Source organism: Rhea pennata, chromosome 1, assembly GCF_028389875.1.
Source record: "Rhea pennata isolate bPtePen1 chromosome 1, bPtePen1.pri, whole genome shotgun sequence".
Taxonomy (NCBI): domain Eukaryota; kingdom Metazoa; phylum Chordata; class Aves; order Rheiformes; family Rheidae; genus Rhea; species Rhea pennata.
This window is the reverse complement of record NC_084663.1, coordinates 128,077,470-128,092,852: the sequence shown is the minus strand read 5'-3', so window position 1 is coordinate 128,092,852 and position 15,383 is coordinate 128,077,470. Positions and strand designations below refer to the sequence as shown.

Below are 15,383 nucleotides of genomic sequence, written 5' to 3'. Positions count from 1 at the left end.
TATTGTGAACACCATCTAAAGTGAAATGCCAGCTCAGCAGTTCCAGGCAGTCTCAGCCACACTTGGGAATGCTGTAGCATCCTTAATAGATCTGCAGCAAAATGTTTGCCAGAGTTTCAAACTCCAGTGAACAAGGCCCGTTATAGCTTGCAAGTCTGAAAGACACAAGAAATGTACTGCAAGTCGTCCTGGCTAGCAGCAGTTAAAAGTAGGGCGATAATATGTGCAGAAAAAGGCACTCAGGATGCTTTTCCAAAGAATTGCCAACATATGAAGACATTAATGCACATAGTCAATAGTTTTACAATATTGCGTATGCTCACAGGATACATTTTTCAATTTGTCTTTTCACTTAGGTCAATTAATTAATTACTAGCTTTCAAATCACGAAGATTTTGCAACAACAATAATGACAATAAAAAACAAGTGCGCTCACGTGGCTTGTTTTCCTTTTTCCACCTGATGCAAAGGTGGAAAGAAAAATTAAACCAGGTTTGAAAAGGAGAAGAACAGCAATGGATAATGGTGACACCTAAGTGTTGGTGTGACCGGCACACTAAATACACTGATAATACAGTGGGATGAAAACATAGTCTTCACTTAATATACCCTTTGGGAACTGTAGGACCACCTCATTAAAGGATAATCATACTAAATTAGCAAGGATAATTTCTGTATGGGGAATTCTGTTACACTATGCCTGTGCAAATTCCTCTGTTCTTGCCAGAAGCAGAGATTTGTCTCTCATCCTTGCAGTTACAGCTAATAACATATTAATAATAACATATAGGATTGAAAACCTGAATTACAGTTCCTTTGTTATAACTTGAATTGTTTGGACAATATACACTTATTTCCTTTTCCTTCATTTTATATTGCCTTTGAGCAACATCAGCAGCAGGAAGAGTAGAGAAAAATGACCCCCTCACCCCCAATATTAAAACACTCCTTCATGCATCAAACTGAAACATTCACAAACATTTTAACTATTCTTGATTTTATTTATTCTCTCAGTTTTTGTATCTAAGATTCAGTCTCTCATGTTTATTCATTGCTAAGCTTCAGGGTCTACAATCAGAGACTGCAACTGCACACTCCACTTTAAACTATTACATTCTCTTCATCTGTGATATTACAGCAAATTCTGCTGCACTTCTCCCCTTACCCTTTATTTGAAAAATGTAGTAAGAACTAGATGAGCATGTGTATATATGTGTATAGAATAAGAAATTTTATCAGGTGGCAATAAATAGATACTTACATTTATCAAAGAATTAAATTAAGAATTTCACAGTGTACTGAATGGATCTAATTTCAAACGACACCAATTTACAATGCCTTTCACCTTTTGTCTTTAAGATGAGCAAAAGGCTATTACAACTGCCTTTAGATTGCTGTCAAAAAGCCAGAATAAACATGATAGAGCTGTTTGGGTCTAGCTAAACTAACAAAAATGCAACTTAAATTGTTTCTATGAATAGATTCTACCATTCATCTAAAATAAAAATGTTTTCAGAATAGATGACAGTGATTGCAAGAAAGACTTAACAGCTGTCTTTTTACATTGTTTCATTAATTTTTTGCGCAAAACAAGTTACTGCTGTGGAAAGCATTAGACAGGGATGTAAAAAGGTGGCACTCCCTTGTGCTTTACAAAGGGCTACTGTTTTCATTTATAAATCTAGAGGCCAGTGATCTATGCACAGAGATTATTTCTGTTTAAGCCAAAGATCAGTGTCTTTTCAGCAAAAATGTGACTTTAGCATGTTTTATTGGCTTTTGTGAGATTTATCAGAATGCTGAAGGGAAGCACGAATGCACATGAAAAGTTCATGCTGATACTGGAAATGAATGGTAGCAGGAGGGCAAATACCAACTACCAAGTACTGAATAGTAACTCTTTTTTTCTCCCCAGTGATGTTAAACATTTATTTTGTACACTTTGTCACGGGCAAAGATTACCACTCAGTTGTTAAGGCTTGGTGAGCCTGCCCCTCCAGCTGTTACTTGTCCACTGATCTATTTGCTTTGCAAAGCTTATCCTCTCCACTTCTGCCAAAGTAATTTCACTGCAGGGTCTTGTCGAATCCAGGCGCAAACAACGACGACTTCAACCAGCTCCTTAGTGCTAAAAGGTCAAAGACCCTACATATACCCAGCTTCTTGTTTCCCCAGCTTCTATGCATACACTCTCAAAAACCACTTCTCAGCCCAACTGCGGCTGAAGAGGAGAGCTGGGACCCTGCTGACGGCCACAGCCAGGAGATGTTGTCGTTTAACATACCTGTTGCAGAACATCATGCCCCACACAATCACAAGAAGTACAGCACACAAAACATGCATGAAAGAACTTGGAAGGACCCCTCACTCCACTTCTTCAGGTTACTGACTTCAAACATGGAATTACCAGACAAAGTAACACTGCTCTAAATATCTGTACGCTTAAAAGAATTCTATGGAAGTTCACTCATGAACCGAGTTACAAAATGCACTACACACCACATAGGTGACACTTTACAGCATCTCACTATCCTCTGAGACCTGAAGAGCCCTAAAAAGAACAAATTTTCATTCTTCTGAGCCTCCCCCAAAGCACTTACTATCTCTGGCACATGTATGATTTCCTGGCTCCTCCTCAGGATTTAGCAGTATTAGCCTACCCACACGCATGCACAAATATTCCTACGTGTGTAAACTCACATTCCTGTGCCCCACACAATCCAACGAGCCAAATATAGCCCCAAACTGAGGTCTCATAAAAGAAGCACTGAAATAAATGTCAGTTCAAATTCCCAGAAGAAATCAGGCAGAAAGTTGACCTTTCTAGTGCCGTAAAGGCAAGGTAGGGCCGCCGCCTCTCCCCACGGTCTTTAGGGAGGATGCTCAGTCCCCCCAGCCCCAGCCCCAGCCCCGCCGCCGCGGGCAGGCGGCAGAGCAAGCGCGGGCGCGGCCGTTGCAGCCGGAGCAGCTCGCGACGCCCAACCCGCCTGCCCGCCAACGGTCGCCCAACGGTCGCCCAACCGCCGCGCGCGGCCAGCGGCGCGCGCGGCGCCCGCCCGCACCTGCCGCGGCCCGCTCACCCTTTGAGCTGCTCCCTCATGGCTGCGGCGATCCGCGGCGCGGGGCAGGCGGCAGTGGCAGTGCGGCCGCCCAGCGCCAGCCGCCCGGCAGCATTGCGGCCGGCCCCGCGGGCGCGGCGCTCCGCCCCCGCGCTGCCTCCGCGCTCCGCCTCCGCGCCCCGCCCCCGAGCGGGGTCCGCGGCAGCGCTGCGGCCGGCCCCGGCCCCCCGCAGTTGTGGCACGTCGCCCTGCGGGAACCCGAGGCACCGCGCCCGGCTCGCCCCTGGCCCCGCGGGGCGGGCTGTTCGTGGCGTCCCGGGCAGCCCCGCCGGGGAGGTGCCCTGCTCTCCCCGGCGCACGAATTCGCCCGTAACGGGCGCAGGGAAGAGCCGCTGGTTAAAATATGCGCCGAAACCGAGGTGGAAAACAGGGCCTCGGCGTGGCTTTTCGCTTCGCTGATTTCCACGCTTCGAGTCTTATTTGTGAGGGAAATCGGGCAGTTCGACCTCTACAGGTTTGTTTGTCTTGTCCTAGCGGGAAAGGGCAGTTTTTCTCCCTCGGAAATTTTCAAAGAGGAAATAAGTCACATTTCGCTGGAAGTTAACGGTCAGAGTATTCCAGAGCAGAGTATTCCTGCTTTGGACTCGCCAGAAAAACACAAGCTGGGGAGCCCCTTTGGGTGTCGCAAGCATTTCAGATCCCTGCAGCTAGTCCCTTCTCACAGGCGCCTTACGCCTGCATCCCTTATCCATTAACGCAACGCTGAGGAGAGAACCAAGCCCGCGGACCATCCGTGCTGCCAAGCAGTTTTTCCAGCCTTACGAATTATGCGTTCTGGGCAGAGCCGCTCAGAGGGGTGCCTTTGAGACCTGCCAAAAAGGTCCCTGTTTTATGCTGGGAAAATGCACATCTAGAAGCAGGGAAAATTCATCTCATCTGTAATACCCACACCATCTATATCCCATTGACTGCTTTCCAATTACACAGATGTCAGTAAGCACAGAGCTTGGTGTTTTATCATAACTATTAGGATATTTAGAGCTCTCCTTAAGGTATCTGGATTAGCCAGTTTTATAAAAAGCTCAACAAGTAGTTTAAGGAAAGTCCTATTTTCTTTCCTCCCCTAGAAACATTAAAAATAAGATGATCAATGTTCAATACCCTCCCCCAAAAGCCAGTGAAAAACCTAAAGAAATTACATTTCAGATTCTCATAGTTTCTAGATAATCTGATTAAACTGAAAAGGTCTGATTCACACTTCTCATCTATCTAGGATCTATAGCACTACTCCAAATGTAAAGAAAAAGAAGATTCAGTTCTATGTAGGTAGATAAATAGCTACCCTAAAGCTCAGAGTCTGTGAGAGCTTTTCAGTTTACTTCAGTGGACCTTGGATTAGATATAGATTATTAGATATATTCATTTTGAGGTGAATGGGCTGAAAGTTGTCAGTTGTGTTAAAACAACAGTCTCACCTTTTCCCATCTTTACCTAACTTTTAAGAAGCAGGAAAGCGCTCTTTTCCACCTATTGCAACATAGTGTCTTTAAAAAACGTTTTACATATTCATCGGGATGAGCTTTATGATTATTAAAATGACAGAACAAGTTGCCTATTTAATACAAAAGAATTCACTGTAGCTTTAGCCTGAAGCCTATGGTTTCACAGGAAAAGTGTTTGCTTTCCTTCAAGAATTACTAGCACTGATACCCACGGTACACATTCCTTGAGTTTTCACTCTGCCTCTGGAGTTTCCTGGTCCACCTTAACAGAAGCTTGATGCTGCCTTTATCACATTCGTCTCCTTTCCCATACAATAGTGCCAAGTAATAAGAATTTTAAAAACAGTCTGAAATTCTCATACTTTGCATAATCTTCTTTCTCCTTGAGTTACAAATAGAGCATTGTATTCAATTAGACTCACAGCAGGTGAAAACCCCAATTAGTGAAACCATTTTCTTGGCTTTTTTCCCCTAACTTACACCCACACATCACTTTTTTTAAAAAAAAAAACAATAAAGGGGAACTCTGAGTCATTCCTCAATTGAAAAGCAAACTAACCCTTTGATCTCCCAAATCAAACTACTACCCACTCAAGAACATCCAGGGGAAAACATGAAAGTTGAAAGACTTAGGGATTAAGGCCGATTGACTTTTTAATTTGATTTCATAAACAATCTATTTAACAAAGTTCTGATTGTGGTCTGCAAATTCACAAAAGCTTTTAGCTATTCTGATCAACCTCTAAATGAGACTTTTGTTTTATACTATAAACAAGTAATGGCAATTTGATTCCAAATTATTTTTAAACTATTCATAATTTATTATAAACATACATTTTGTTTGTAGTTTAAATTGTTCCTGTTTGGAGCATTTTTAACTGAAGTAAATCTTTACACTATACTTAGTTTTAAGCCATTTTTTTGATAAAAGACAGTCGCCTTCCTGCAGAAAGTAAAACAAGATTACAGGGTAGGCAGAATATTAATTCCCTGTGGTGTTTTTCTTAATCACAGCCTAGTCAGTCAATTTGTACACCTAAACAGCGGCTCTAATCAGAAAGAAAACAGTGTTTATTTTAAGAACTTAGGAATTCCCACACTGTAGTTATGTACTGTATGACTGTGTCCAGTCAAGGCATCTTTCTCTCCAACATCTACCAGCACCAGGTGCTTAAGGGGAAATCACAGACCCACCATAAATGAGACAACCTGCGTTCAGTAAAGGTTTTAAATAATCAGAATAATTAGTTCTAAAACTCTTTCAGGAAAAGAAGGAAGAAATGGATTTTCAGGTGATATGATTGTCATACCTGCTGTCCATAAGGTTACTGAAATTTGAGAAGTATTTGAGAAGTCTGATATTTTAATTCTCATATCTCTCCTCAGAATTTTATTACATTTCTTTTGGAACTCAGCCACAGATTTAAATGAATATTAAGAATAATAATATGAACATAAAATACCTAATTCTTAAATAGTATTTTTTGGGTACAAATCTTCATAGATTTTATGAAGGAGATAAGCATCACTACCTCCACCTTACAGATATGGAAGCCTGGATGCACAAAAGTATAGGGACTTGCCTCAAACCAGTAGGGCTGACATAAGTGTACAGGTTTGTAAGTTTAGCACTTGATTTGATGAGTTAGAAAACTACCGCCACATTTTTTTATTTTTACTGTCATTGAAAGTAAAGATAAAACATTTCCCTATTAACTAAGTCTTGTTTCCATAGTTCTGTGAAGCACGTAGTCTTGCCTGTAAGTGTAGCATTACTATTTCTCAGTTATCTGGGTAGTGGATTATCAAGTGCTTGTGTTGCATGTAAGAAGGCATTGTGGTGCCCTGTGTTGGGCTGGCTAATCCGTTATGCTGTTTGAGCCTATTTTCTTTTCCTTGGTATAAATAAATACTAAGAATCACTTGGGATGGCATGATGACACTTTCCTGGATCATCTGTTTTAAATATGCTCCAAGGGCTGATACCTCCAGGATTTTTTCCACATTTGTTGATAGCCCTCTCAAAAGAGCCAAGAAGAGAATATGATTTTGGATGATGCATTTTTTGGCTGTTTGTACATTACCCCTGTAATCACAGTAAAATACTGTAAATGCAGTGAAATTCTCATTCATTTTCCTCAACACTGTACTGTAAATTGAAGACTTAATAAAACATTCATAGCTATATAGAATTATTAAAATCAGTTATCTACACAGCGGGAGCTTTGGGGAAGGAGAATACCACGTTCAGACAGAAACCTGATTTGTGTCCTGCACAAAGCAGATGCTTCTCTACATAGATGGATAGTGATTCACACTGCAAGGCAGTGTGTAAGTTGGCAAGTAGTGCTTGAAAGAATTCACCTGTTGTGTTTCACTGAGATGTTCTTGGAACAGTGAGAGTACAAAGAGGAATCCCTCCCTCTCTCTTTTTATAAAAAACCTAATTTTGCAGTAAATATTACAAAGCTTGCAACTATTTAATGCACAGTACGAAAGTGTTGCTACACAGTACGTGTAACAGAAGAATGAGTATTCCTGCTGAATACACAATGGCACAATCTCCATATTCCTTCACCAAATTTCTGTGAGCTGAACTTACTTTTACTATAGTAAAGAAACTTGATTAAAACAGAAATCTTAGTCATCTTAACAAGATGAGTATCCTTGGGTGCAGTTTGTGTCTTTTGTCACTCTACATTGCATGCCGTTGATAAAAGAGGAATGATAGGGCTCCTCTCATTTAAATACATAAGATGAATTTTGTCCTCTTTAAGTTGTGGAAAGGCTAATTTGAAGAGGACAAAATTGTTATTTAGCTGAAACTGAGAATACAGACAGACAATACAGTAGCAGAGTGGTTGTCAGGCTGCTGTGGGGTATAAAGCCCTGAGAAGAGGAACAGAGTTTAACACTGGTATTCCCGGGATTAAATAAGATTTCATGCATCACTGCCTGCCCTGGATAGCACATCTAGCTTCTACCAGTGTTATGGGCCCTTCAGGTAAGCACCTGTAAATATCAAAAGCTCTTTTTCCCCCTTCCATGCTAAACCACAAGGAATAAAGTAAATTAAGAAAGGAATAACCCCTATTCTTCTGGGATGGAGAAGAACTGGAGTATGAATAGTCACAAGAACAGGAAGGTCAAGAAGCAAAATGTTGGCAAAACACTAGATAAATAAAAGCATTAAAAATTCCTCTGAAGTAAGCCTCTTCAAGAGTAAAGCTAACTGGAAAAAAAACACTATAAAAAGTCTTAAGATCTACCAGCAACAGAAAACTTATGCCAAGCAAAACTGCATCTAATCTTTACAATCTACAAATAAGTCTTGAAAAATAATAATTATAGTAAATTCTTAGTTTGAGGAATCCATGTTGGCAAAATGAATGGTTATCATTTTAGTAAGGTTGTGAAAAAATGTGAACTAATAAGGATAAATTAAACAAAACAACAAAGGCAAATTCTATTTCTTGCTTTTCTTTGCATGCTCGGTTAGTAATAAATGACTGTTTTGCCTCCTGGAGGATTAAAATAAGCAGAATTTCAGAAAATTTTGCTCAACTGCCTCTTTTCAATATTCTTCTTTCTCTGCGTAAAATCATGTTGCAAACACAGAAGATTTGCTTCCCAAATTATTAACTTTTCTACCGTTTCCTATAAATGTATAAATTTCAAAAGCAAGAAACTCTGCATCTTATATTCCTACTTAACCCAGAGCCCAGCAAATTTGATGCTAGCTACCAACCAATGTACGAGCTGGGGAATGCAGGCCGCTAACAAGTAGCACTCTGTTCAAGTCTTCCACAGAAGATAAAGGGATAAGATGTCTGCCTTTTTTACTAATTTACTTTTTGTTTGCTTTCCAATAAATTTATATTTTTGACATTATTAGGTCTGTTTGTATGACTAAAATCATTTCTCTTTTATTGAGGACATTTTTCCAAAAGGCTCCACGCAAATATTATACTGAAGGGAAAATATTCATCTTGGAAAAAAAGCCACTCAGATTAAGCTAGGAGTTTACATGCTGAAATGTTCCAATGATAAGACTGCACCTAGGTATTAAAAGAAAAGGACAATGAAATGTAGTGCACTTTATGGCAGTTGCAGGTAAGCAATCAGACCTCTAACCTGGCAAACTTGGCACCTTTGAATTAATACATGCACTTTTCATGTCTGTATTTTAGCAATGGATGCTTTCCTGTGGTCTCACATAATTTGTCATTTTTGTTGCTTTAAAATATATTTTGAACCTGTCATAACTACCACAATATTTCCTTAATTATTATAATATACATAACATTATAATATATAATTCATATGACAACAAGAGTCCCTGACTATTTGCATGTACACACTAGGTTTTCCCATTATCTTCCTGAACATGTTGATGCTGTTAACCTTAACAAATATGGTAAATCTGAGGGCTACTCCTAACCCTTTTGCCAGATTGGGCCTTGCAGAGCCCTGATGTGACTTGCACTGGTTTAATTTCAAAAAAGGACTGGCTTTAGCTTCCTTACTGTGCTCTGTCTCCCAATACCTGGTGTAAAGTGAGTAGAGCTTACTCTTCTCGCATAGCATGATTTGCTCTCTCTTCCTCAATGTCTTACGTGGGGTCCAGAAATTAGAGGAAAGTGTAACTCTACAGTTGAGGAAAAACAGAGTGGCCGAGTTAATGGAAAGAGGGAGTAGCTAACTAGCCTCACCAGTAATTCTGTCCAGGCTAACTTCTTCCTCTGATCCAAGTGACATTTCTCAAGGTTTACTTGCATAGAAAAGCAGCATCAGGTTGACTGTTGTGAAAGTACTCACAAATTAAGGTCAAATGTGGCAACAAGAAAACAGTTCTGGAAAGTAAAGGCTTCTTGTTTGACATTTCTAAAATCAAGACTATTTCATTTCAAAACAATATTATATGACAAAATGTATTTTTGTTTAATTTAATTTGACTCCAAAATGAGGCAATTGCTCACACAGCTCTGACACTGCCCTTTAAATGCAAGTAGCAATAGTTTCATGTTGTCCATCCCAGATACTAAAGATTAATGTTTATATATATACATTTGTTTAAAGTAAGTATAGCCATAGAGATATCTACAGTAACTAGTGCTTCCTAAAAGAGATGAATCAGTATCAGCTGTTTATCCTAATTCAATCTAAATGTACGTTAACACTTAAATACTTCAGTAAAGGTGGACCATGAAAAAATTTTCATGTAAGATAAAAAAATATTTCTTAAGTAAGTATAAGGAAAGGATTTCATTCAAGCCTCCTGTGGCAAGTTCAAGTACTTATATTTTGACATATGCTTCATACAATTCCAGATGGCTTTTGCTCTTTCCATTTACTTAAGTATGATTTGGTTCTTTCCAACCAAGTAGCCCTCCCAGTGTTTGTATTTAGGTATCTTTGTGTAGCCGCTTCTATATCTGACACAGTAGTTAGCAATTAATTAAGGAAAGAATCATGTGGGTGATAACTGTTTTAAAAAAAATGTTGCTAAACTACATTTCACAGCTTAAACTTAATGCTTAACTAAGTCAAGTAATGGGAATGCATTTAATAGAACTGAATGCCTAGGTATACTTTCAGTATTTTAGAAGCCTGAATTCAGCCAAACCTCTCACAGTGCCTCTAGTAAGGCTTTAAATAACTTACAGTTTTACCAGCATGTCTTCACTTGGACCTCTGATCTCAGGTATTATACATTAAATGGAATCTCTTAGTAAAAGAATAAACATACAAACTAAAGATTCTCCTTCCAGCAATCCAGCCAAATTAGCCATGGAAAATATGCAGTGAAAATCAGAGATGTGCTGTTTATGCAAGCCAAAGGGCCTTGACATAGAGGACCCAAGGCACACAGATGACTTTGAAGACCTACCACAGTCCATTATTAATTCAAGGAAAATGTTGATTGTATGGACCTCAAAATCAGTCGAAATATATTCTTTCTTTACATACTGAGCATTTACCCACACTGAACTAATCAAACAAATTGCAAATTTGGATATAGAACTATTTTCTTCATCTTTAAGAAACTGCTTTCAAAAGTGCCATCTAAATCCTGAACAATCGACACACCCCTAAAATATTAAGGATCTGAACCTTGGTTACAGTCCAAATTAACATTCTTACACCACTGTTGCTTCAGTTTATCTTGCTTGAACACATCAGAAATGCCAGCCTACTACAGTTTTACCATATAAATACCATCTTCTTCAGCTTCTTCTCAAATAGTCCAGACTTAAACAGAAAATTCTTATTACTAGGGCTAAGCAGAGTTACCCATCTTTTTCATCATCCTTACCACACGAGACACAGTGCTGATTATTTAAAAAATTCAGAGTGCCTAACTCCATATTTATCAACCATAAGAAATATCACAACATAGTTTTTGTTACCTTCTTCTCAAGAAAAAAAATGTAAATTAAATGCAACCGAGATTTCTCTTATTTCTTTATATGTATCCTACAGATGCAGAGCATGCACAGGATCCAAACCATTTGTTCATTTCATAGTGTTCACAACTTGGAATATTACTATCTTTTTTATGTTGACATGAACTTAATGGGCATGAATAACAACATATTATCTACAGTTCAGAAGATGATTTTTCTGAATGTCCCTAAAGTTTGAAAGAAGGATCATTTATACTCACACTTCCTGTCTTAGAAAACATTACAACTGTTTGAATATTCATCCTTAATCCTAAAATAAGAAAATCAGACAGTGTTTTAAATTATCATTCTTCTCTTTAAGTAAATTGTTTTTCTCCAATTGCTTTCAACAGCATCGGCTCATGTTTGCCAGCTTTGGAAGCAAACCTCATTTTGCAAACCATTATTGCCACTTCAGTTAGTACCTTTACATTAATCTGCATCAATCCATGGAAAATGAAGCAAAGACCTTTACCTCACCTGCTAAATAAAAACTGGGTTGAGATACTTCGTGTATAAATGCTCTTATACTGCAGCAATGAAATTTATTTTTGATTATGATCATTACACTTTTTGTCAATATTCAAAAATGAATCTTTTGTTGCTTTTGCATTGCTTCATTTCTGCAGTTGTCTTATTTCTTACTCTTAAAAATCTGTAGTCATTATTTCTCAAATTACTATCCCTCCACCCATGTCCTTCAATTTATTCTGTTTTTAAGGTGACTAACAGAGCAAATAATTTATTAAGGATAAAAACAATTTTGCAAAGATTTGCAGAAGCTGACAGCCTAGGAGTTTTGCCCAAGTAAAGCCCAAGCAGGGAATAAAGGATTAGACTCCATCTAATCCGCTGGTTTTATCAAATCAGGATATTTAATACCAAACTAAAACCTTTTGAGAATTTTATTTTTAGTAGCTTGCCATACTGATTATTCTTCTAGCTTTACTATAAGAATTACAATTTGAGACTCAAAAGAGAAAAAACACATTTCTTGTTTGTGAGTATAGTATCACAATTAAAAATAGTCTTCCACACCTCTCTAAGGTAGGCAACAACTAAGTACTCTAATGTTTTAGACTTTATGCCATGTTTTTTATGTTTCTTATAAGTTGCTAAGAAAACATTGTCCTTCATTGTTCCTAAAATTTATTTTTAAACATTTAAAAGGAATTATATGCAATAAAAATGATCATTTAGTGATGGTGGTGTACCCTGTTGTGTTAGAGATGAAGAAAATTATTTTTGATAGCCATTTTCCTGTTAACATTGTACATCAAGAATTAAAAGGAAATCTGATAATAATTTGGAGAAAACAAATAAGGCCAGCTGGACTATATCCATGCTGACATTTAGATGAATGATCTAACTTATGGAAGAGCCAAGGGAGACCTGCCCTCCAAATCTGACAATATTTTGGTTATCCAGACTTTCTAGTGGCACTTTGTATCTACGCTGCTATGAGTTTCTGCCCCAAGAATAATCATTGTTATGGGGCCAAATTGTGCACAGTAGCACTAGTTCTTAGGGCTGCAAATTGGATCCCACTAACGCAGACCAGCCATGTGATTCCTCTGCTTCCTAGGTAGTGCTCCTGCGGATCTAAGGCGTGATTGCTCTATTGACTTTCTTTTCATTTCCAATGCTTTGATCTCATGTGGAAGCCCTGCAGTCCAGCAGAGTGGTATCTTTTTGAAACCAGTTAAGCCTGTTTCTGAAGAAGAGATATATCACAGTAAATGACCAAAACATATATTTACACTGCTGCAAGACATCGCTACCCAAAGATGTAACTAACTAGAGAGTACCTTAGACCCAAATTCTGGAAAGAGAAAAAAATGGGAGTGAGGATGAACCAGAAGAGATATAGATCAGCTCAAACTGCCTTGATTTAAATGCCATGCAGTAGAATTTATCACAAGTGTTTTGCTGTGCTACCTCATCAGGTTCTTTCTTCATGATCTTACCAAAGCGATGAGCTATTAATGAAAGTAAGTATTTTAAAATAGTGGATTTCTATACAGAAAGCAACTGAATTGAGAAAAATGATTCATGGTCAATGAATAACAGCCATATCGTAATTCATTTTAAAGTATGCTGAATGCTCTACATGCAATTCCCAAAGTTCCTCAGCAATCACATTCTCTAAGGAAAAAGAATTGTTTTTTTTTCCATTCAAAAATTTTGGAAACTAGCAGATTTTTGGACAGGGTTTACTGAATTCAAGAAGCACCTCCAACAAATACCAGTAGAAAATCTGGCCTCTGGAGGTATTTTTAATTAAAAGTTTTGTTATATACAAAGGAATGGCTTTGGTAGCACTTGTCTGAAAGAAACCAATAAAAAAGTAGAACTTAGGAATACTCATCTGTTCTCTTAGGCACTAATGTGTTCACATGGATGACAGCATCCCGCCAAGTTTCAAAGCTATAAAGCTGTGGTGTGCAATGGCAATGCTCCGACCTTTTTAGTGCATCACAAACTACATACAGAGCTGAATTCTACTTCCAAACAAAATTTTGGCTGCATTTCTTAGCAAGTACAGGTTGTTCTGACATTGGTAGGCTCTTCCTTTCTTTCACCTAAATGATTTGATGGATTTTTAATTTCAAGGATTCATTTGTTCCTAGATGCACAAAGTTTATATAGATCAATTCTAGCCACCAACTTCAACATTAAGAAAGATAGTTCTTATTTTTTTTAATTTAAGTCATTATGCTGGCATTATTTTTTTCTCTACTTGGTCTTTTAGTGTAATTTGCAATTAAGAAGATAATTTAAAATATCCTTTATACATTAATTGAAGTGTCTGGCCTATAGTTTTCCCCTTTCTAACTCAACATTTAATAAAGTGCTAAACTTTGACATTACATAATTCGATGGGAAATTTACCGCTTCATTTCAGTGGATACAAGATAAAGAACACTATCTAAAAAAAAAACCCTGTACATAAGTGATGCAGCACTATTGTTTGCTATTATTCTGATATATTCCTTTCCTGTATAAATATTCTTGGTTTCAATAATGTCTTTTTATAAATGTGATTTGATCTGACTCTCTTTGCCTTGACACAATCAAACTGACCACATGTAACTACATGGAATTTGGGTAGTAATATGAGCACAAAATTACTAAAAATACTAGAGCAGTAACCTTAGACTAGTTTATATAGGTTAGAGTAGAATTGAGATTGTTTTCTAAGGAACCTTTCATGTTTATTTTATTTGTAATAGAATTTTTAAGTCTTTACTAGATTTAGGTATGATACAGCTGTGGAGTGGGGGGTACATGTAGAAACTTTCACCCTAAATTGCATTTTCCATCAACCAGTATCTTATCCCAAATGGATTTCTGGTCAGTCTCTTATGTAGCCCAAGGAAAAAAACAAACAAACAAACAAACAAAAAACCATCTGGTGTATCATCTGTCCATTGGTAGATATGTTGAAATAAATAAATGATCAAAAATAATCTAATAGACAAAAAAGATCAGCAAGATCAGTATGAATTTTTGGAAATTAAGTCTCAGGAACACAAGTGATATAAAAGCAGGAAGGTGATCAAAATGCAGAATCTTATTTATTAAACATGAGGTAGATCAAAGCTTCTCAGTGATAACAAGGCACTGATTGGACATTACCACCTGTTCGGCTTCACTTGCAACAGGAATCTGTTTGGTGAAGCGGTATAGAAGGTTGTCACTGCATATTACGTTTATGAACAGTTAAAACACCAAAATTCTTCTCCTTATTTTGCTGCAGAGTTTCTCTCATTATTCACCAGCGGACGTGTTACTTTTTCAGTAAATGTAAAAAGGAAATTCTGTGTAATTCAGGTAAGGTTCTGAAACAAAAAGGTTGCAGTAGATGCCCTGCCTGAGACACATCACACAATTTGTTAAGATGGTGTCAAAAGACCTGAAGGGAACAGATTAGAATACAGTTGAGCTGTGTTTTTGGATAAAGTGTTGAGCCTTGCAACAGGCTGAGCTCAGAGAGCAAGCATTGCGGGAAGCAAATTAGCCAGGGAAATATTATCAGGAAAATGGGGCAGAAGGCAGTTTCTTACATTTAGGGGATTTTCTTTTTTCTTTTTCTTTTTTTTCTTTTCTTTTTTTTTTTTTTTTTTTTGTCTCTTTTGTCTAGCTTCTCCTCCCCCCCCAAAAAAAAAAGAAAGAAAAGAAAAGAAAAGAAAAAAAAAAAAAGCAGTAGCTTAAGGAAAGTGTGTGGGTGTAAAAGTATAACAATTACTGGGAGGACCTGGTAAAGAGAGAATTGAGGAAAGCTGAAAAACCGCAGGCTGCAGCAAGACAAGACAAGGCAAGGCAGTGGTGATCTTTATCAGCGTTGCTGAAACTTGCTGCAGAACTGGCAGCAC

General features: G+C 37.9%; 1 protein-coding gene across 14 annotated transcripts in view; it reads right to left on the bottom strand.

Annotated features, from left to right (window-relative positions):
* Positions 1-15,383, bottom strand: part of DMD (dystrophin) — a 1,316,389-nt gene that overhangs the window by 88,992 nt on the left and 1,212,014 nt on the right. For 4 of the 14 annotated variants that reach the window (XM_062600043.1, XM_062600051.1, XM_062600056.1 and 1 more), the window contains exon 1: positions 3,081-3,161. The exons of the other annotated variants lie outside the window; for them this stretch is intronic. In XM_062600043.1, the coding sequence (XP_062456027.1) occupies positions 3,081-3,100 (20 nt within the window). In that variant the 5' untranslated portion in view covers positions 3,101-3,161. Of the gene's footprint in view, positions 1-3,080; positions 3,162-15,383 lie in introns of those variants that run through there. 14 annotated transcript variants of the gene reach the window in all.